At 46.3% G+C, this 23,467-nt stretch overlaps 1 protein-coding gene across 13 annotated transcripts in view; it reads left to right on the top strand.

The window, feature by feature from the left end:
* PTPRM (protein tyrosine phosphatase, receptor type M) overlaps positions 1-23,467 on the top strand; it is a 742,666-nt gene that overhangs the window by 664,761 nt on the left and 54,438 nt on the right. For all 13 annotated transcript variants that reach the window (XM_021097712.1, XM_021097707.1, XM_021097710.1 and 10 more), the window contains one exon: positions 21,085-21,182. In XM_021097712.1, the coding sequence (XP_020953371.1) occupies positions 21,085-21,182 (98 nt within the window). The remainder of the gene's footprint in view (positions 1-21,084; positions 21,183-23,467) is intronic.

Below are 23,467 nucleotides of genomic sequence, written 5' to 3'. Positions count from 1 at the left end.
ATAAGAATATAGGTATTCTATATATACATAGAACATAAGAATATAGGTGTTCTATATATACAGAACATAAGAATATATGTATTCTATATATATAGAACATAAGAATATATATATATATATATTCGTAGGACTGGGTGACTTTGCTGTACAGTAGAAATTGACAGAACACTGTAAATCAACTATAATGGAAAAAATTTAAATCTTCAAACAAAAAACCAAAAACCTGTGTGAGAAGGACAGGTAACATGTTAGGGATACTCAGACAAGAAAGAGTATCCCTAAGCAGCTCTGCAGCCAAGGTGAGACTGGGGGAGAACATCTAGTTGGCAGAAACGTCATCAGCAAAGATCTGAGAGCAGGAAGTCATACTCCCGGTGGGGCACTTTGGTGAAAGGAAACTGAAAGTCAGAGGAAGGTGTCGGGGAAGTTCATGGCGTGGTTTTTGCACCTTCTTCCCCACTGAGGAAGGGGCGGGTTCTCTGTAGAGAATGAGGATCTGGGAGAGCTGAGGTTTGGGGGAAGAAGCATCATCAGAACGCGTTGGGTGAGTCAGTACAGCGGGAGCTAGAGAAGCACGGAGAGGCAGGGGACCTGTTAGATGGAAGGGTTGGGGTCGAACGGAGAAGACATCTTCTCCATTTTATTACTTTATCATTGTTTCCAGTCATGCATCATATCCTAGAAACAGGAGCAGGGAAATAAAAGGATGTCAGCAGTTAGGGATTGGCTGGTGCCCTAGAGAAAGGCAAGGAGCAAGGGAGGCAAGGATGCCAGGAAAATCGTGGCTGGAAGATCTAGGCTTGGAGGCAGGAAGTCAGAAGTGTCAGTGGCCCACGAGGAAAGGAAAGGTTTTCCAGGGTTGAGGCACAGTTTAGTGAATGTCACAAGGTAGAAGAGGTGGTCATAGCCAGAGGCCAGAATTCCAATACGCATAGCAGCACCATCCAGTGGAGCTTTCTGCCCTGGTAGAAATCTCTGTGGAAATCTGTCCAATGTGGTAGCCAGGTCACACATGGCTACTGATACACCACATGTACCTACTGCAAATGAGAAACTGAAATGTAAGTTTTAACGCTGGTTTAAAGAGCTATATTTGGCTTTCCCCACTGGTGTGTTGGAAGCAGGGCTCCAGGATAGAACATCTCTAGGTGTCGTGAAATGCAGCTGCACCTCCTGATGGCCGGCCGGGTGGCCCCAGGCGTAGAGTCCAGAGTCTCATGTCATGGCCTGCAGATTCTACAGCCGGGTTCAAGGTGTTTCCTTCCCCGGAAAAAAGCCACTAAGGTCTCCTTCCCAGGATGCTCTGCAGCCAGAAGCAATGCCGAATGACAGCGCCCGGGGTTAGCCTGGCACAAGCAGGCCCTTGTTAGGAGTTGCTAAGAGCCTCAAAAAGCGAGTGCCTGGCTCATCTTACATCTGGTATAGAACGCGGGCGTGTTTCCAGACCTCTGAGTCCAGCCCTGGGAGCTTCCACACCAAACTCAGCAATGCCTTTAAAGGAACCCATCCGTAAGGCTTCACATTCATACTCAAGGCTTCCAGAATGTTCCAAAGTCAGAGTCATGATAGATCTGGTTTCGTACATTTGACGATTACTTGAAATCCACAGTCTTCACGAATTTACGTGAAAATTGTACTGCAAAATGTGCAAAACACTACTGAGTTCTTGATTAGCAGCCCAAGTTTGCATAGAAAGCATAAACAGAAAATTAAATCTTATTTAAACGTTCACTCTTGAGGACTGTAGATTAATGTGACTGAATGGCCAGCGGAAGTAGAGACAGACACCCCCAAAGTCCTTCGTGGGGCCCTTACCCGGCTTCCCTTCCTTCATTCTCTCTGCCCCTCTCTCCCTGAGGGAGGTTGCTCTTGCAAGAAAAATGCCAGAAGAGAAGTCACCTTCTGGCCCTTTCGGAAGCGGTTGGAATGACACTTAATTGCTCAGCAGTCATCCCTGACAGCCTTCAACCGATCAAGTGTTAGTGAGCAGATATATGTGCAGGTGGCTGAGAAATGGCAAAGGTAATTAGTTTGTAGGAGGCCAGCAAGGTGCCCTTAACAGAGAAGGGTGCCCCCCTGTTCAACAGAGTGTGGCCCTTCCCTGGGGGCCGGCTGGGCTAAGTTTGGACTTCAAAACTGGCGTCCTGGATCAAAGTTCCAGACGTTTTTCTGGAGGGCAGGAATAGAAATAAAGTTGCCTGTCTCGCTGGTGAGGATCACAGTTGTGGACCCTTTATACACAGTATTTGAAATCCTGATGGAGTTAGAAAGCAGGTGAAAAGTGAAACGTCACCTTTCCGATTGCAGATTTGTGGTGATCTTGATTGTGACCTGAAGGAACAGGCAATAATGCGAGAAGGATGGACCACTGCTGAAAAGGGTCCTCCTCTCCCGTCTCATCTCCCACCACGTTCCAGCTGCCTGTACTTTCTTTTGGCCGCTAGGGGTCCCTACTCCCGTCTTCTGCGGGCCCCGCCTCTCCTTTCATATCTTACTTCGAATACCCCTTTTTCCCATAAGCCTACCTGACCCTTCCTATGTGGTTACCAACGCTAACCACGCTTCCGTTTTCCAGCCTCTTTTCTTCCTGGCGCTCATCCCTCCTGGTAATAAACCATGCTACTTATTCGTTCAAAACAAAACAAAACAAAACTGGCGTCCTTATGTCACTGTCGCTGGTGCCCGGGGAGGAAGAGGACATGATGAGCGTTTTCGTCTAACATTCAGTCCAGACAGTACCCATCGTGTTACGAGTAAGACATTCAGATCATGAGGTTCAGATTAAAACGTCAGGAGGGGCGTTCCAGTCCTGGCTCCATGGTAACGAACCCCACTAGTATCCATGAGGATGCTGGTTCCATCCCTGGCCTTGCTCAGTGGCTTAAGGACTCAGTGTTGCTGTGAGCTGTGGTGTGGGCTGTAAGCTGCAGCTCCAATTCGACCCCCTAGCCTGGGAATTTCCATATACTGTGGGCAGGGCCCTAAAAAGAAGGCAGGAAAGCCCAGGATGGCTTCTCTGGTATACGCCACAAGCGCAGTGCAACGGATGGCCTCAGGTTGCCAGTGATGATGGTTTTGGATCATGCTCAGTAATGGGTAGGACAGATGGAACATGCCCATGGATAGCCTTCATTAAAAAACAAAAACAACCTGCCTCTCAAAGTTCAGCAAAACGGGTGATAAAGCCTAACAGGCAGATGCCATTTTTAAATCCCTCCTCGCTCTTTTTTTCTCTCTCTGTGTTGCACTGATACGAGCCTTGAAAATCTGTTCACAGCAGGAACCCCTGAAACTACATGAATGGTCCATTTTCCTGACAACCAGTTTTATCCCCAAGAGTTCGAAATACAGAGATTTCTACCAGGTCCCTTCAGTGCAGAGGACATGTCCTGAATATATCTCTTCAGTCTCTCCCCCTCCCTCAACTTTCCTGATTTTTCTACCAGTCCCTGACTTGACCTTTGATGATCATGATAACGTTTCTGCAAACTGAAGGCACCGCATTCAGGCCAGATCGGTGGCTTTTTTAGTGCCTTCCTGTCTCCACACTTTCATTGGTTTCCATCTGACAGCTGATTGATTGATGGCCTGGTATTCACTTCATCGCACCTGCCCGGCCAGCCGTTAATGCAGTTATAACATCCAAGGTCAAAGGAGAGTGTGGTCACATGTAGGACTGCATGTCCATTCTCAGAGCCAGGGCAGAACTGGGGTTTCAGAAGCTGGAATCATGGAGAGAGGCAGTACTTGAGTGGGTGGGATCACCCAGAACTGATCACACTCAATCAAAAGCTTCCCCGTAGAGACCACCATGTGGGCCTTGAGCTGCAGAAAGATGCACACGTCAGAACCGCCGCTCCAAGATGATTCGGGAAATTGCCTGCCAGCCACATGGCGCATGAACACGGGACCCTGGAGAAGGGTCCTTTTTATTGCTGTTTAGGTTGATTTTCCAAACTGGCCTCAAAGGTCCTGCTTCAGAGCACTTAGGAAGGATGGTGCAAGGTCACTGTGGAAGGAAAGGCTACCTGTGCATCTGAGCGGAGCACGGCCTGCCCAGCCCCCACCCCCATCTCACCCCCAAGTTCCTCCATGGGCTGGGCATGCACAGAAATATTGGAGGATCCTGCCAAGGACCTTGCATCACAAAATCTGGAGGGCACGGTGCAGTCACATGGCAGCGCCTCTGCCCTTGAGGTTTCAGGGGAGCTGGAGGAGGGGAGGACAGAGAAGCAGATCTTCAGCCAGAGGATGGGCCAGGTGGGAGGACAGGCCCTAGCTCAGAGCACGGGGGAGATGGTGGGAGGGGGAGGGTCTTCATCTGTGGCATCATATGGGTCCCCGGGGTTGCTTGTTGAGATGACCATCTCTCAGGATAAATTCACACAGACACACAGTTTTACATCCAAGTTCAGACATTCTCCCACTTACTAAAGTCCAGCCTGGAGTTCCCATTGTGGCTCAGCAGGTTAAGAACCCGACTAGTATCTATGACGATTCAGGTTCGATCCCTGGCCTGGCTCAGTGGCTTAAGGATCCGGCATTGCCGTGAGCTGTGGTGTTAGGTCACAGATCTTGCGTGGCTGTGGCTGTGGTGTAGGCTGGCAGCTGCAACTCCAATTTGACCCCTAGCCTGGGAACCTCCATATACTACAGGTGCAGCCCTTAAAAAAAAAAAAAAAAAAATCCAACCTGAAAAATCTCTAACCCTCTCCCAGAGAAAACCCCCTAAATTCGAAGGGCGAGGAACAAAGAACTGACAGGTAAAGTGAGGACAATGGTTAAAAGGCTTTGAATAAGGAGCATTATTTATCGAAAGGAAGAAAGATGGGGAGGGGAAAAGGAAGGATGTTTCTAAGGCGTGTGGTGGTGAAAACAGTGCTTTAAGATTAATTAGTGCGGCACTATCCTGGAGAGAAAAAGCTGGAAACAAAGATAACAGGGAGTAACCACAAGAAAATCAGGGATGGAAATGAATATTTCTGACAAGAGCAATGACAGTGGGCAGTTGTAGTTTTTATTTTGTTCGGCAATCCAGGTTGCATAAGACTAAAATGTCTTCTAACTTTAAATAGGCTCTAGTGTCCAAACTATTGATTTTTAAGTGTGATTCCTTTTCATTTAATGAAGAAATGATAAATAATTTTCTTTCTGTATTCATAGTTTGGGCTGATACAGTACTCTTCTTTGTGAAACTCGGTTTTTCTTTGTCCATTTGTTCAGTAAATATTAAGGGTCTTTTATGTAATAGGCTTTGTGCTACCACTCATTAATGTATTTTCCATCCTCTGATCATTTAAGATATTATTGATATAATGTTGTTTCATTCATAGAAGGCTTGAGGCCCATGGGGAGAAGCAGGGGTTGAACAGAGAACTCACGTGTAGCTGAGTTAGTCGTGTGTGAAGCGGGGCTCTATAGGCATCTCTCTAGTGTCTTGTGGGGCAGGATAAAGATGAACCCCACGATACACTGCCTGGTGCCACTTACCTGGGCCTTGTGAAGCTTGCTCCTCACACGCTTGTGGTGAATCTTTTACAAAATGAATCTAGACTCCAACACTTTCCTATGGTGCTTCTCAAACAGCAAATTGTCTATGGTATGTTCATATCTAAAAATACCCCTTAATTACAGTTGTTTTAAACGCCCTATGTCACACAGAATTTGGAGTCACCTCATTCCCACAGGGCACCTGGGTACCTGTTTGGAAGACCCGCTGGTTCAGGTTTTAGCTGGTCCAAAGTCTAAGGCTGATGGTGACAGGCACTCTACATGGCAAGATCAAGGCCAAGCTCAGGGCCAACCCTGTCAAATTAGCCCAGTTCAGAAAAACACAAGTCGGAGTTCCCGTCATGGCTCAGTGGTTAACGAATCCAACTAGGAACCATGAGGTTGTGGGTTCGATCCCTGACCTTGATCAGTGGGTTAAGGATCCAGCGTTGCCGTGAGCTGTGGTGTAGGTTGCAGACGCGGCTCAGATCCCTGCGTTGCTGTGGCTGTTGTGTAGGCCGGTGGCTACAGCTCCGATTCGACCCCTAGCCTGGGAACCTCCATATGCCACAAGAGCGGCCCAAGAAATGGCAAAAAGACAAAAAGAAAAACACAAGTGATGAAGTGGGTCTCAGGGCACCTATGCTCAAGAAGAGTAAATTAAGAATGTATACATGTATGTGTGACTGGGTCACTTTGCTATACAGTGGAGAATTGACAGAACACTGTAAACCAGCTATAATGGAAAAAATAAAAATCATTATAAAATTTTTAAAAAGAAGAGTAAATTGCCCGGCTTGAGCAATCTGGAGTTACAATTATAAGGTCTTTCCTGCTCAGAGAATCCAGGGGCTCAATGTCACACCTGAGGATGCCAGGTCACACTGGCAGAGATAGAGGACCCAAAAGAGGAAACCCAATACCACCATCCATTGGACAGAACTGCATCAAACTGACAGGGCAGCCTGGGCCTCAGGCCACAGAGGAAGAGGCTGCTTCATGCCTGGCATCCAAAGAAGGCCCGGGTTTCCTATAGAGCCTGTCCCTACCATGGTCTCTGGGGTGCCTATAGGTGGTCACCTGCCTTAGTGCCATGAAGTGCTTAAGAGGGCAGGGACCTTAACCTAGCAGATGGACAGGTGTGCTGGGACAGATGCGTCACAGCCCCAGTCACACTCTACCTGCCCGGGCAGCATACATCTGTCATTTCTTGGCAGGAGAACTGGACGCGGTATGGGGTGGTCTCCGAGCCGCCAAAGCACACCTCCTTTGTTCTGCTCACATGAGCGCTTGAAAATCGAGTCCCCCACCTCTTTGCTCACTGCGGGTATATCCTATCCTTGGATAACTTGTTGAAAACCGTCAGTGATGTCCTGTCCTGAATGCAGAATTATTTTTCCCTTCTCTGCTTTTCACGTCTGCTAACTCCATCTTCTGAGGCCTTCCTTTGCCTTGCCCTGAAAGCATGGGGTTATCGGGCTCAGGAAGGAAAATGCTGAAACCCCTCAGAAGAGGTCCACGGGGCGAAATACTGCAGTGAGCGATGCTAAAGTCTGTGTACAACTTCTTTCAGATTACTGGCCTGGCGGGCTGTCTTCTGCCCTGGTGCAGGGTGGATTCTGTATTTCTTTTTTTTTTTTTTTTTTTTTTTTTTTTCCTTTTTTGGCTGCCCCCTATAGTATATAGAGTTCCTAAGTCAGGGGTCAGATCCAAGGACTAGATCCTTAACCCCCTGTGCTGGGCTGGAGATCAAACCTGTGTTTGATCCTTTGCTGCTGATCCCGTTGCGCCACAGCGGGAACTCCTGCCCCAGGTAGATTCTTATCTGCAATCGCTGAGACTGTTTCCTTTCTAAGGTACAGGCTGGGAAACTTTCCTTTGATTATGTTGGGAAATCAAGGCACCACTGTTTTTGGAGACACTTGACCTTGCTGCAGTCAATTTGCTTAGCTCTGCAGTGACTCTGGCCATGCATAGGTAGCCCCCTCCCATCTAGATCTTAGATGATCAGTCTTATTGGTCCATAATGAGAATCTGTTCATAATTTGAAAAAGAGAATCCTAAAAAAGTTTCCTCCATCCAGAGCTAGGGGGAAACTCTTACATGAAGGTGGTGAAAATGTGGGGCATGAAGCTTTATGGTGGAAGTAAACTCCACACTCTCCATTCCTGCAAGAGTTGAGACTTTGCTACAGTGACTTCCCTCTATTTACTGTCCATCTGCTTTTCTGCTACATTTTGTCACATAGCCTGTGTTGGATGAACAGTGTTAATAAGGATTTTCAGAAAGACAAATATGGGTTGTATTTTCCCAGGTCCTAATTCCCAGGAAGCCTCTGAGGTGGTAAATACCAATGCCGAGCACAGCTCCCAGCTTCCCTCAGCAAGTCACTCTCACAGCAGAAGTTGGTTCCAGGGTCAATGCACGTTCCCCACCCTCCACATAGAGCTTTTGTCTCCTGGGTTCTGGCCTCCAGATGGAGATGGACACTTGAAATTATTTCTTGGTGGAATTGAAAGGAAACATTCTTTTTTTTCATCAAAAGCTGTCTTCAGTAAACAGCTTTTGTGTTTATTCCTCCGAGCACCCGGGTGGCATGCACCTTGAGTGCAAATTCCACACTAGCTGTCATTGTTCTTTCCCGGTACGCTGGGTAGTGGGTAATGTTTGGATTCCCTTCTCTTCTGTTGGAGATGGATTGAAAAGTTTTGCCCGGTCAAGTGTGGTTTCCACACTTCAGTGGGGAGGCTTTGAGCAAAGGTGGTTTAGACCCAAGCAAACCTTGACCTCTGAAAAGGTCTGAGCATTCCCAGTGCCCAGGGCCAAGCTCTCCATGCAGGGCCACCTGCATCTTACTCCCCCTCTGCAGTTTCCTAAGGGAAGATGAACAGTTGCAAATAATAGCAATTGTTATTTGCTTATGCACAAACTTCCTTTCAAACCCTACTTTTTCTTCACCAGATTCACCTCAAAAGCTACTGGCCAATTAGCCAGAAGGTCAGATCACAGACATGACTCAGCCCCGTGCTCTTACTAAACCGACTCCTTAGTGGTGAGAACATTTAAAGACGGCTTGCAAATTAAAAGATGAAACCAAAATTAGCTCCTGTTAGGTACCATCCACCGTGTTGTCATAGATGCTATAGCAGAAACGTATCCCTCAAGTAACGAAAGCTAACTTACTACTTTGAAGATAAGCGATGTCCCACGGGGACTGGGTCCTCCAATGCCTTGGGACAAATGCGTTTTAAATATTTTAGGGTCATTTAGAAGTGTCCCTTATTTGAATTAGAAAAATTATAGAATCTTTTGGAGCTGGTAGAAAAGTTGAAAATCTTTAAGTCCCAACGCTTTTGTTGTGTCATTGAAACAGTGGCAACTGAAATCACCCGTAGATTTAAGTGACTGTCATCCATGTCCCTTCAGATGTGTCACATGTACAAAAGCACTTGCAAATGGTATGGATGAACATTCATATTTGAATAGGGCCTGTGCCATGCCCAAATTAGGACAAAAGTCCTGTATTTCTGGTCTCCCAAGTGGCTTTGGTCAACGGGGAGGAAAAGACAGAGAGGACAGAGCTGTGACCCATCATGCCCAGGCTGGGGGCTTTCTCTGGCACTGGCCTCCCTGGGCCTCCCCCACCTTTGCAAGGCCAAGCCTTTCAGGCCTAATTCATTGAAAACTGAAGAAGTGTTTCTGTGCCCCTTCCAAGTGCCAGCTAATTGCAGCATCGGGAATGCAGCGTGACTCAGGGATTATGCCATGTGACCTGTCGAGAAGCAACCAGTGTCACCCATCTAAGTTTGCTACAACATCAGGTTCAGGCAGTGCTTTAGCCGTTTCTCTCTCACAGCCCTAAACCATTGGGCAAGTGGAGAAATGAGGCCTGAACCAGCCCTAGAACCACAGAGTCTGGGACCAGGGTCCTTTATCACTCATGGACACCGTTTAGGACAAGTTTATCAGGGCAGCAAACTTGAGAAAGTTTCTAGCTGAGTCAAGCTCTTTTTCCAGCATTTTCACTCAAAAGGATGCTTCTGGAGATCTCCTTATGCCATTGAAAACTCGAGAGGATCCGCACTGAGCTACGGTCTAGGGAATCACCTTGCCTCTGTTTCCATCATTTATAAGATTTATTCTCTTCTTCCTGAAATAAAAGCGGATTCCACTTGTGCACTGAAAAACACTTCATTAAAGAAGAGGGAGACTAATGAAAGCTTCTTCCCCCAGCAGTGGCCCCCGAACCTAGGAGTGTAGGTTCTTCCCTCCTCTTTGCTTCTCCTTGACGGAAGGCAGGCAGGCCCCGGGGTCACCCACCCCCCACTTTCTGAAGGCCCCATTCTTCTTTTCCTCCATGATTGCGTCCCCTCCGTGCTCCTCTTTGCAGCGTGAGCAGGCACTTGGGGTGACATTATGCGGGTTCTCTTTGGAGACTGGCCTGATGAATGTTTTGTGACTCTGCAGGCAGAGGGCTCTTAGGTGAACAGCTGTCGTGGTCCTCCGTCCCAAGGTGCAGACACCTCGGAGGGTGTCTCACCTGCCTGCCTCTTCCCAGCGCCTCATGAGGCTTTTCCATCCAGCCCGCCCCAGGGATCCTGGACCAGTGGGCCCCCGAGAGTGTGTGTCTGTCTCTGTATCACAGAGCCTACCATACTTCCATTCTCTTCTCTGCTCGAGTCTCTCTTTGGGGGCCTCATTTTTACCCCACCACGCAAATCTCATGTATCCGCCTTTATCTTGCAATTGTCAAGAATGACAGCAACCTTTGGTTCCCCGTCCACAGCGGGGCCCAGCAAGCTGGGGACGTTTCTCCCATCCCCGGAGAGACATGATTCTAGAAGAGGGCTGTGTCTTGTCCAAAGGGAACAAAATTCAAGTAACGGTTCCTTTAGGCAGATGGGTTTGGAACATTCCAGTTCCAAGTGCAAGGAATGCTTATGCAGAAATGCTTTGGAACATTCCAGTTCCAAGTGCAAGGTCTGCTGGGGGTCAGGTTTTTTTTTTTTTTAATAAATATTCCTTTGCTTGTGTAGCATGCTCACAATCAAATCTTTGAAACGTGAAGATTTTATTTGGCCCTAAAAGTCCTTCCACGTATAAACATGTTTTATGTCAGTGATGGGAACGTGGCTTCTTTCCTCCCAGAGGCAGTAGAGCAGGGTGGTTAATTAGAGTGCAGACACTGGAGTTGCCCTGCTTAGCTCTGTGAGAAATGTCTCCAGAAGTATCCGCTAAAATTCTTACCATTACTGCTCCTCCATTGATTCCACCCACACACGCCTCTCAAAGCACATAGGCTTTAACCCAAGCCTGCTATGTACTCAAGTGGCTTCATACAAGCTAGTACATTCCACACCTGGGAATATGCTTCTTCCAGGACATGTCCAAGGGGAACCACTTGCAGTTTCACCAGCATCTGGCACCGCCCCCTCCCCCCAGCATGGAAATTATCGTCACTGTTGTGAACTTTTAAACAAATGTGAGTTGCAAAGATAAGTTCTCTCATAAGTTGCAGAAAGCATATTTCCCTCATTTTTGAGGTCATGCAGACATTGACCTTCTCCGAGGGCAACCAAGGGCACCAGCACGAGGTTCTGAAGGCTTCTCTGAGGCCTCCGTGTAAGTGAAAAGAGCTTAATTCCAAAGACCAGACAGCTTCCTTCCCAAGAGACTTTGTGCAAACCAATTTCTCATCTAAGAATTACAGAAGGATGTCTTAGAGAGGCACTTTGGAAGGCTAAGAAACCCCTGGAGAACAAAACGGGGCTGAGGAATCATCTGGGAAAGAAGATAATGATGGCAGAGGAGCAGAGGGGAATCAGAGAGAGAGGAAGGAAAGCCTGCTCTCTTGGCCTTTTGCAGCATCCTGTTCTGTGTTGGATGAGGCTGGCAAGGCAGGCTCTGCTTTCCGCTTGGTTGACCAGATGCCTAAAGGTGGCCAGTGACAATTTGCACCAAGGAGGTGGGAGACAGAGCAAAGCTGAAGGGAAAGGGATTTGTCTTCCAGGCCACTGACATCAACTGCATACAGTGAAGTCCCGGGATGTGCAGGGTCCCCCAAGCACTGCATGTCAGCCTAGGAAAAGGACCGTGGTGCCCATAGTTGATGAGTATAATGATGTTAAGAATTCTTACTCTTTTTTAAAGTTACATAACATTATCATGGCTATTATGGTCTTAAAAAAACACATAGAGACCCAGTGAAATACGTACACACAGACTAAAACAGACATTTCACTAGGGAGTAACTGTGGTTTTGAGGACTTGCAGGTAACCCACCCTGACCCGCATCCAAAGCCTCACTACTCACTCAGGGGAAGGTGAAAGGGATGCTAACCATTTTCCCACTAGTGTATGAACAAGTTTCCAAAACAAATTTTCTAGCTACACAGTCTGACCAATCTTTTTTTTTTTTTTTCCTTTTCTATTTTTGCTTATTAGGGCCACACTCATGGCACATGGAGGTTCCCAGGCTAGGGGTCTAATCGGACCTACAGCTGCCAGCCTACACCACAGCTCACGGCAACGCCAGATCCTTGACCCACTGAGCGAGGCCAGGGATCAAACCCCCAACCTCATGGTTCCTAGTCGTATTTGTTTCTGCTGCGCCACGATGAGAACTCCTATCAGACCAATCTTACTCTTCTATTTTCAAATAGAAAGTTTTTTTTCTAAGTTTTCTTAACACTGAGAGCATTTGTACCACTTTGAAGAATCTTTTGAGCATGTCAGTGTTTTATAAATGAAAATATGTGTAACAAAACTGGTTGTGATTTAAATCGTCACATGGCATATGCGGTATAGAGGCAACGAACGTTTTTTTAATTTTTTTTTTTTTTATGGCCACACTCACAGCATATGGAGGTTCTCCCAGCCAGGGACTAAATCCAGGCCACAACTGAAGCAGCGCCAGATCCTTTAACCCACTGCTGCAGGCCTGGGTGCAAACCCATGCCTCTGAAAACACCCAAGCCGCTGCAGTAGGATTCTTAACCCACTGTACCACAGTAGGAACTCCCAAAGTTATTTCTAATATAACTTTTTATTTTTTCATCTTTAATTAGGATTTTATTAATACATGAGTATATCTAAATAGTTAGGCCTGTGTATGTGTTTGTGTCAGAAATAATTTATTTTAAGGCTTCCATGAGTAATCTTGTCAATTTTTATTTTAAAATGCTTCATTCAAATTAATTTTAACACATGTAGCTTTTGTTTAAGGAAAAAAGAAAATTTCTAAAAGTATTAAGAAAAACTTAAGTCTCAAAGCTACTTTTTCCATTTATTTTCTTGTTTTAAGGTCTTAATGCGTAAGGGAAAGAAGGTATTCAGCATACTTGTGTCATTTTGTTGTAAGTTTACTTTTTTAAAAAATGTACCTCTTTATCTGTTTTTAACATGACCTGAGATGTAGTTAAGAGTTGGCGTTGGGGTTGGTAAGTGCAAATGATTACATTTAGAATGCATGAGCAGTGAGGTCCTACCATACAGCACAGGGAACTATATGTCTCTCGGGATAGAACACAATGGAAGATAGTATGAGAAAAGGAATGTATACATATGTACAACTGGGTCACTATGCTGTACAGCAGAAATTGGCACAGCACTGTAAATCTACTATATTTTAAAAATATGATGACTCTAAAGAAAAAAAAAGTGGCGTAGAAATACACAAACTTTCCTAGTAAAGATAAGTAAAGGAAAACCACAATAAAAATGATGATGGTCATAAAAATTTACAACAGGAAAGGGATTATAATAATGACTAATTAAAATACAATGAGCTCACATTGGAACCAAGATTCTAGACGGTACAAGTATGAAAAATGGGAATAGGAGTTCCCGTCGTGGTGCAGCAGAAACGAATCTGACTAGGAACCATGAGGTTGCGGGTTCAATCCCTGGCCTCACTCAGTGGGTTAAGGATCCAGCATTGCCGTGAGCTCTGGTGTAGGTCTCAGACAAGGCTTGGTTCTGGCATAGCTGTGGCTGGGGTGTAGGCCAGCAGCTGTAGCTCCGATTTGACCCCTAGCCTGGGAACCTCTATATGCCGTGGGTGCAGCCCTAAAAAGCAAAAAAAAAAAGGCGGGGGAATAAATAGTTAAAATTAAATACTAAGTTCCTGGTATTTCTTAGGAAGAAAGTGGTGGTTGATTAAGTTTATTAAGACATATTAAATAATACCTGCTGTATTATTCCTTACTTTTTTAATATTTCATAATTATTTTTAGTTGAATAAGTGAAGAAGATGAAAGTCAGATTATAAACCAAAAGAGAGTCGAGGTTGAAGGGTCATGACTGATGCTACAGACAGAGGTGTCCCAGGCTATTTTAGATTTTATACATAGCCTGTCCATTAGTGTTTGGTTTATACTGATTTTCTCTTAATTAAATCTGACACGACCTTTTGGTGTCCAATCAGGCTTTCATATGTTCTAGTAATGCACCTGAAAACTGACATGCCGTGAAACTAATTATCTAGAGACAGCCGGGAATATTTGCAGAGCTAATATTGGCACACTTTCTTATTTCAGTCCGCAAGGAGAATTTTAGGGAATGGTATGAGTGAGATGTAATCGTCACTGTGTGGATTCAGGGTCCTAGAGGAAATGGATGCAGTAGGCAGGGGATGCCTAATTTTTCAGGTATAAGAGACGCACCCACCTTCCCAAAACTTTGTCATAATCATTCCATGATCTTAACTTACAGAGCCTCCAGGGAGAGCAAATGCACCTGTCAAACAAGTGTTGTTAGGCAGTATTAATTATTAATGCAGAAGCCAGTTGTTTTCTGTGTCACCATTAGTGCTTTTGTGACACCAGGCAGGCTCAGTCCGTAAAGCAGGGTGGCGTATTTTACCTTTTACATTTCACTCCTGCAAAAAAATGAAAAGCTCTTAAATGTAAAATTATAGACGTAGGTGTTAGGGAAGCATCCTATTGAAAAAGTGCATCAGAAACCACTGAAGGGACACCTTGTGCTCCGAACATTGAGAAACTGACTTCATAATACTTATTCTACATTATCTCCAGCGGTAGCAATAAGAGTAATGGATCTGAAATTGAGGGCCTCTTGTATTTATGAGCAAGAGCCTGGATGTGAATGCGCGGATCCTCAGCCCCTCTTCAGCGTATGGGTGTCTCACCGCCAGGGGTCTTCAGCTCAGATGGAGTGAGCTGGGTGCCGCAGGGCCTGAAGGAGGCCAAGCTGGGCCAGCACCCATAGCCAGGACTCCCAGTTTCCTGCAGCTGCTGCCCCTGGGGTCCCGCCCCCCTCCCTCTGTGTCACCACTGCTCCGTGTGAGCCCCTCACCACACAGCCACCCTGACGCTCCCAGGACAAGCCATGCCAGGTCGTTAGAGGCTGATGTGCACAGACAAGGCCCTCATGCTTGGGGAGTCATTCCGAAGTTTGCCGAGCTCAGCTGGATTGATGTGTGTTGGAACCCCAGCTTCCAAGTCACTTAGCCTCCTCAGCCTGGTTCTCATCGTGAGATAGAACTTAGTTGTGATGCTGAGAAATGAGAGCGAACGAAAGGCACGCCTGGCCTGAGGGCTTATCCAAGTGCCTCACTTAAAACCTCCTCCATCCTCCTCAGCTCCCTCCCTTGGGCCCCTTTCCCTTCCAGCTCAGAGCCTCCCACCCTCAGCCCTGCCATCAAAGCCACTCCTCCACCGGGGGAAAAGTAACGCTCTTCTTGCTGCCCCGTCCCCAGGAAAACACAGTCTCTTCCTGACTTTATCTCCTGGAGACACACATCCCTGGCTGACAGTGGCTCTTCAGATGGTTTTGCGTGTGCATCCCCAAAAGAAGTTTGAGAAAATCGTGGTCTCCCTTTTAACATTTTAAGTTGCCATCTGAAATTGTCATCACAGGAGTTCTCCTTGTGGCTCAGTGGGTTAAGAACCCGACCTAGTGTCCATGAGAATGCTGGTTCGATCCCTGGCCTTGCTCATTGGGATAAGAATCCAGCATTGCCACAAGCTGCAGCATTGGTGGCAGAAATGGCTCGGATCCTGTGTTGCTGTGGCTGTGGCATACCCCTAGCCTGGGGACTTCCATATGTTGCAGGTGCAGCCCTAAAAAGCAAAAAAAAAAAAAAAAAAAAAAAAGGCATCTAATGCGTTTCCCTGTGGCACAGTGGGTTAAGGATCTGGCATTGCAACTGCTGTGGCACAGGTTTGATCCCTGGCCCAGGAATGTCCACATGCTGTGGGCACCTCGGGTGGTTGGCATGGGTTTCCTTCTCCTTTAATTTTGCCAGGAGCATGCTGACTGGTGCACACACACACCTGTCAGTTCCCATGGCTGCAGTGTGACTGGTGGGGTCAGCAGACTCAGCCCCTTGGGCAACGTCCCCAACTCTCCTTTCAGTCAAGTGGAAACTATAGCACCTATTCCGTAGGATTGTCATGTTTTAATTACCGACATAAAACATGTAAAACACTCAGAGAACAACGATAGTTAGAGATCAAAAGAAGTCAGCTATTATTCTATACACAGTGGTACAGACCAATTTGTATCTGTACCTTCTCTTCCAAAAACTCCTTTCCAACACTCTGAGCTCCAAGGACCTTGACATCGGGCAGCTCTTGTTAAAGCAGAAAACATCCTATGTGAGAATGAGAACGGGAGAGGAGGGGTAAAGAAGCCATCTCTCAAGGTCTGAAATTACCATTTTTAATATCTCCCACTTCCCAGGAACTTGAGAACTTGCTTTTCACAATAGAGCCATCCTTGAATGTCTTTCACTTATGCTTTTCATAGCTTTTCATTGTTTTGTTTTGTTTTTTTCTTTTTCTGCTCTTAGTTCTCTCTGCCTTTTTTAGTCATTGTTACTGCTCCTCCAGGGCTGGGTGGTGGAAGAACTAAGAACGGCCCCTCCGCATGTCTTCGTCTCAGCAGAGAGGTCTACGCAGGCCACCGAGCCCAAGGGGATGGGGCGAATTCCTGGCCTGATGCTACTGAAATCTGATGCTTCCCTTACCTTTCAAAGGTTCAGGTCCTCTGGGACCACTGCTGAGACTAACCTTCCCATCCGTGGAGCCCTCATCGGTACATGGACAGTCATGGTGATCGTGTGGCACCCTGCAGCCAGAAGCTGCGGGAATCAAACACCAGGGCCATTATTGCAGCTACTGATGCTGAAGGGAGGGGTATGTGGGGCCCTTGGCCACTGTCTTGGAAACCCTGTGTTAGAAGATTGGCTGTTCGTCCACCCCTCGAGCTGTCCCCACTGACCTCTCTCTGCACTGAGGGCATTGCCACAGCAGCGTTTGGGAGACAGTCTTTCAAGGCAGGGAATACATCCTGACCTGCCCCTGGTGGTCTCCCCCCGCTCCCCATTTCAGCGCTGCCAGGGTCTGGGGTTGAGGGTGACCGCCCTGTGTACCAGGCACACGTCTGGAGGCCAGGCTGTTGGCTTATGATGTCCCCACCAGCAGCCACTAAACCCAAATGGTATCATGAGGTCTTACCCACCAGGGCCCTGGTGTGCTTTTTTTCATTTTGTTTAAAGATGTGTATCTCTGAGTCATAATGTATTCAAGTCTCAGGAAATAATTTGAAAAATGTCAAAAAAAGCAACAGGATTGACAAATTTTGCATCTAAAAACCTTACATTTGGGGAGTTCCTGGCATGGCTCAGTGGTTAACAAACCCAACTAGGATCCTTGAGGACAAGGGTTCAGCCCCGGGCCTCGCTCAGTGGGTTAAGGATCCGGCATTGCCCTTAGCTGTGGTGTAGGTTGCAGATGTGGCTCGGATCCTGCGTTGCTGTGGCTGTGGCATAGGCTGGCAGCTACAGCTCCCATTCGGCCCCTAGCCTGGGAATCTCCATATGTCTTGGGTGCAGCCCTAAAAAGAAAAAAAAAATTTTAATAAAATAAAAACCTTACATTTGGGTGCCTGCCATCTTCCATGTTTCTCCCTCAAAAAAAAAATTCTAACAAACACTCATGAAAATATCTTGAATCATCAGCCAAGCAAATAAACCTCTCCAGTGTCAGCACTGAGCAGTTTTACTGTTGAGCTGCCCATGGGACCAGGCGTGGGAGAGGCCACATGGTATGCAGGAGGGGGCCGTTCCGGGACATCAGTGCCACTCAGGGAAGGAAGGGAGAAACAAGGGGCCAAGGGACAAGGAAGAACAGTACTGCATGGGTGGAAGGGGAACCTTTCCTGGCACCTTTCTTTTTTTTTTTTTTTTTTTTTTTGCTTTTTGGGGCCGCTCATGTGATGTATGGAAGTTCCCAGGCTAGGGGGTTACCACTGAGCCATAATAGGAGCTCCCCTGGCACCTTTTTTTCCTTCTCTCATCAACTTAGAATAATCTTTGTGTTCAAATTCATTTTCAGATTTTAGCCCCAAACAGCTTTAGTTCTTCTGGATTCCCATCCTAATTTTAGCACTGAAAAGACTCTCACCTAATGCATTCTTCTCACCTGACCCTTTTTTTTTTTAAGCCCAGATGAGTAGGTAAGAAAAATCAAGACTAAAATGTGTGTCGTGACCCAAGTGACCTGCTGATGCTTATCCATGTCCTTTATTTTAAAGATAATCCACATGTAGTCACATAAACATTAAAATGCCCATGTCTTAACGACTGCTGTGCTTCTCGAGAAAGAACCCCCTGCTTTGTGGTTGGGGCAGCTCCCCTGCAGCTCCCTGAGGGCCACGTAACTGTCCTGCTCATTTTGAAGAAGCCCCTGTAAAAGATGCCCCCTCCCCCCCAGTGAATGGAGAAGGAGTAAGGGCAGTGAGTGTCCAAGCTTCTACAAGACCAAAATATGTCACAAAACGGACTCCTACAAATACTGTTTATCAATATGACCTAATATTTACACATTCAATATAATAGTTTAATAGTAAATAATATGTTTTATAAGGATGCATGCAGATGTATTCATTCATTTACTCATTAAGCCCTACTGTGTGCTGGGATCCCAGAGGCACTAAGGAAAGAACAGGCAGCCACGACAGCCACATTCTTCCCGGGGGGCTTGACATACGTCATCACAATCACAAGGGCATGTAAACCAAGAAAGGGCAAGGGGGTTCCACCCTAGAACTTGACTGCAGCCCTGAATGTCTCTATTGGACTCACAGGGAAGAGGGGGCTCTAGTCCTGAAGGCACGTGCTCCCTCGATGCTGGGACATCAGACTGGTCCATGGTAGCCATTGTCATCAGAACACAGAGTAGGTGGCACAGGGCTGTGTATCCAGTGAAGGTGGCAAGAAGCATCACCCTTTGGCTCAGGGTCACATTGGGAAAATTGTGTTTGCACAAAGACGGAGTCAGGGTATTTTTCCCTCGTGAATAAGTAACAAGCTGTTAAGTACACAATGGAGGCTGGAAGCGTGATGATGGATGGGATCTGATGTTTACTGGCTCCTCTGCAACCTTGATTGAAGGCATTGAAATTGTCAGCCTCTAAATCAGGAGAATGGCACGCACATGCCAAGGGACAGGGCCAAGCAGCAGGCGCATCTCCGTGGGAGGTGGCGTGCAAGGCGCCACCAAGGACTGGACGCAGAGGCTCAGAGGTAGAGGAACAAGTACAGCCAGAGCAGTGGGATAGATGGTGGGAGCTTGTGTTATGGAGGGAAGGCACGGAGGCTTGACAGTGAGGAAGAAGAAGACAAGGGCCACAGGGTCCAACTGATAACAGGTCAGGAGGAACGAGAGGTGACAGCCCGAGAGCGACCATTCCTAACATCTTTCAATGCACCTTGTGGGGAGGGATGCACGGGGCTTTGGGATTGGCATACCCACACTGTGGTATGTGGACTGACTGGTCAATGGGGACCTGCTGTGTAGCACAGGGAACTCTACCCAACATTCTGTGGTGACCTATATGGGAAAAGAATCTGAAAAAGAAGGGCTGTGTGTATATATGTATAACTGATTCACTTTATTGTGCAGCAGAAATTATCACAACTTCGTTTATCAACCAGACATCAATAAAACTTCAAAACAAAACAAAACGAAACAAAAACGGAGTTCCTGATGGGGCACAGTGGGTTAGTGATCCAGCCTGTCTGTGGAGGTGCCAGTTCGATCCCTGGCCTGGTGCAGAGGGTTAAAGATGCCGCATTGCTGCAGCTGTGACCTAGGTCTCAGCTCCAATTCGGATTCGATCCCTGGCCTGAGAACTTCCATATGCTACAGGGGTGGCCAAAAAGAGGGGAAAAAAAAAATACTTAAAAAAAATACTTTTTAAAAAAATGCACCTTGTTTTTGTTCTCATGCTTGGCTGTTTATAAAATGCTTGCATGTGCATTGACTCCACGAATCCTCAGAGTAACACTGAGAAATGTTCCTGAAATCAGTTATGTAGATAAAGATGAAGATACCAGTGGTCACAATGACCCAGTAACTTGCCCCAAATCACACAGCCAGGTCAAAGTCAGAGACAGATCTCCAATTCACACATCTGAGCTCTAAACCCAGCCATCTGCAGTGTCCAGATACAACAGGACAGCTGTTCCCATGGGTCCCCGAACACCAGCTAGCATGTGACTCCGTGCCTTTGAAGTTGCTTCCTCTCCTGTCCTCACACTTCTGCTCCTGTATAAAGATTTATGCTATTACGTTTAGGCCCTCAAATAGGTATGGGCAGAGGATAGAGTTTGAGTGTTGTGAAAATCTGCATTAAAAAAAAGTTTAGGGAGTTCCCATTGTGGCGCAGCGGAAATGAATCTGACTCGTATCCATGAGGAAGCAGGTTTGACCCCTGACCTCACTCGGTGGGTCAATGATCTGTTGCCATGAGCTGTGGTGGAGGTCACAGACGTGGCTCGGATCCCATGTTGCTGTGGCTGCGGTATAGGCCGGCAGCTACAGCTCTGATTTTACCCCTAGCCTGGAAACATCCATATGCCTCAGGTGCGGCCCTGCTAAAAAGCAAAAAAAGAACAAAGAAAAAAAAGTTTAAATTCCAAATTTCTGTACCCATACAATATCCACAGCACTGGCATTCTTGTAATACCTATTTCCCAGTCCATAAAAGGAGCTTTTCAATTCTCAGAGCCCAAGAGCTAGGAATAGAGGTCTTGATCATGCTTAGTCACAGGAAGTACAACTTCTCTCACTTTAGGAAGTCAGGCAAAAATTTTTTAAAGGACTAATTTGACAGATAGCCCAGACTAAAAAAAAAAAAAAATCAGAAACAAGAAAAGGCCATTTTTCCTATAGACTCATTTCCTTCTGGGTATCTGCCAGTTGTGAGCAGAAAGAGTAATGTGACTCATTTTTTAACATTTCACTCTTGAATATTATGGAGATAAATAGCTGAATGATGAAAAAATAACTTTCAGGGCAGTCATTTCAGAGGGACAAAAAAAGAGCTCAAACGCAGATCCGTTGCATGACATGAGGAAACTCAACCATGGGTGAAAAACCCACTATCTCTACAGGTGCCATTTTAGGGAGCACCCCCTCTCGCATCAACACTAGAAAGGCCAATCCAGCCCACCTAAAGAAATGAGGGCGTTGCCTGCAGCTGTCCAGAGATGGATTTCCAAGCCAAGAAATTGTCCACTTGCACACTTACAAAGAAAACCAAAGTCTCTGCTGTGTTTTATTGCAGGACCAATGCAGGAGACCATCTACGACTTCTGGAGGATGGTGTGGCATGAAAACACCGCCAGCATCATCATGGTGACCAACCTGGTAGAAGTGGGGAGGGTAAGTCACTGGCCACCTCCTGGCCATTGGTCCCTTGCTTGGATGGTCATGGGAAGCATAGCAGAACGCCCCAAACCATTAACTACTGCGACTCCTCCTATTCTTCACTGCATTTGCTTATAAATCATCAGTAAACAGAGCCTGAATTGCTTTCACTTGTTGCGATAGCAACAGCCAGGAAAGGCACTCCAGATTTAAAAGCAGTTGTTTTCCGGCTATATTGAGCGCACCACAACACAAAAACACCACAAAGCCTGTGTGCAGGTTGTTGAGTGTCAGGAGGCAATGGGCTGCATTCCCTGCCTCAGGAAAATCCACCTTAGAAACAGCCTGCAGCCCTAGAGTCAATCCTGGGCTTAGAATTCCGGCATTTCTCTTGCTTAGATCTTCCTGACCTCTGCCCCCGAGGTCTTATGTTACTTCATCTGTACCCACTGTTAGTTGAGCTATTTTTATTTAATCAGGAGACTCCTAAGTAGTTAAGATCTTGACCGTGGTATGCGACAGGATTATTCCCAAAGGGAACAGAGAAGGTACACAGGATGCAGTTGGTTTTTTTGAATACTGGGGCCAATTCTGTGGGTCTGCTGGAGAACCTATTACTTCTGAGAGCTAACAGGATTGACCCTCAGCCCGGAGGTTAGCCTTGAATTGAAATACAGGGGCTGTTTCTTAATTTTCTCTGTCAGCCTTTAAAAGAAAGGAAATCCTGCCATATATGACAACATAGATACACCTGGAGGACATCGCTCCAGGTGACATAAGCCAGTCACAAAAGGACAGATACCATGTGACTCCACTCAGGAATGATGGGGGAGAGTCAAGTGCACAGAAGCAGAAAGTACAAGGGTGGCTGCCAGGGATGGGGGAGGGGGGCTCGGGACATTACGTTCCGTGGAAATGAAGTTTCAGCCACGCCAGATGAACAGAGACTTGCTGAACAAAAAGTGCTTATAGCCAACAATAGGGCATCACACACTTTGTTTAAGAGGGTAGAGCTCCTGTTGAGTGCTCTTACCACCCCCACCACACCCGCCTAGAAGCTCACAGGAAACTTACGGGGGATGTTTTCTGTTACCTTGGGTGTAGGAGGGTACCAAGGGTGTATGCACCTGTCGGAAACCTATCAAATTGTGTGATGGGGGTACTCTATACATCAGTTATGCTTCTTCCGAAGCTGTTCTAAGAAATGGGTTTTTAGGAGTTCATGTCACAGCTCAGTGGAAATGAATCTAACTAGTATCCATGAGGACACAGGTTCAATCCCTGGCCTTGCTCAGTGGGTTAAGGATCCCGAATTTCCATGAGCTGTGGTATAGGTCACAGATGCGTCTCAGATCTGGTGTTGCTGTGGCTGTGGTGTAGGCCAGAGCTACAGCTCCAGTTCACCTCCTAGCCTGGAAACCTCCATATGCTGTGGGTGCAGTCCTAAAAAGACAAAAAGACCAAAAAAAAAAAAAAAAAAAAAGATTTTCAGAAAATATCAGGAAGCACAAACGAGGAAGAAGAAAGACTTAAAAAGTGGGAGGTACTTACAATTCTAGCAAAAATGACCTCCTCCTACAAACATCTAGAAATTCTAGATAAAAGATAAACATATATATATAAATGTATTTAACATAAAATATAAATATATGTGTAAACAAATTTCAAAAATGTTTAGCTTAGCTCTCAGGAAAAGAAACTAGTGGAGACCAGAAGGAAATGGGGGCGAGAGCAGAGCCCCAGCGCTCTGCCCGTTGGAGTCTAGGCAGGTGGATCTTGGATCTTGAGGTTTTTTTCTTTTTAATGTATCATGAGATAGTTTTATTTTGCAATTCCCTTATGCATTTTCTCAATACTATTCTTATTATTGGCATCTTTTAGGAGTTTCATTTTTTTCTAAAAGCGAATAAATAGAACTGAAAAATATCTAGCCGTTAAAAAAACTTTACTTACTTTAACTTTTCATGCAAAAGAATTAACCTTCATGTAGTAAATTATGCCCTGTGTATTTACTGAACCCGTTTCCATGTTAACTGTGTAATCACAAGATCACTGCAAGTAAGTCATCTTAAAGAAATTGTAGTGATCGGAGTTCCCGTTGTGGCTCAGTGGTTAACGAATCCGACTAGGAACCATGAGGTTTCGGGTTTGATCCCTGGCCTTGCTCAGTGGGTTAAGGATCTGGCGTTGCTGTGAACTGTGGTGTAGGTTGCAGACACGGCTCAGATCCTGCGTTGCTATGGCTCTGGTATAGGCCGGTGGCTACAGCTCCGATTCAACCCCTAGCCTGGGAACTTACA

The sequence above is a fragment of the Sus scrofa genome, chromosome 6 (assembly GCF_000003025.6).
Source record: "Sus scrofa isolate TJ Tabasco breed Duroc chromosome 6, Sscrofa11.1, whole genome shotgun sequence".
Taxonomy (NCBI): domain Eukaryota; kingdom Metazoa; phylum Chordata; class Mammalia; order Artiodactyla; family Suidae; genus Sus; species Sus scrofa.
This window is presented reverse-complemented; position numbering and strand designations above follow the sequence as displayed.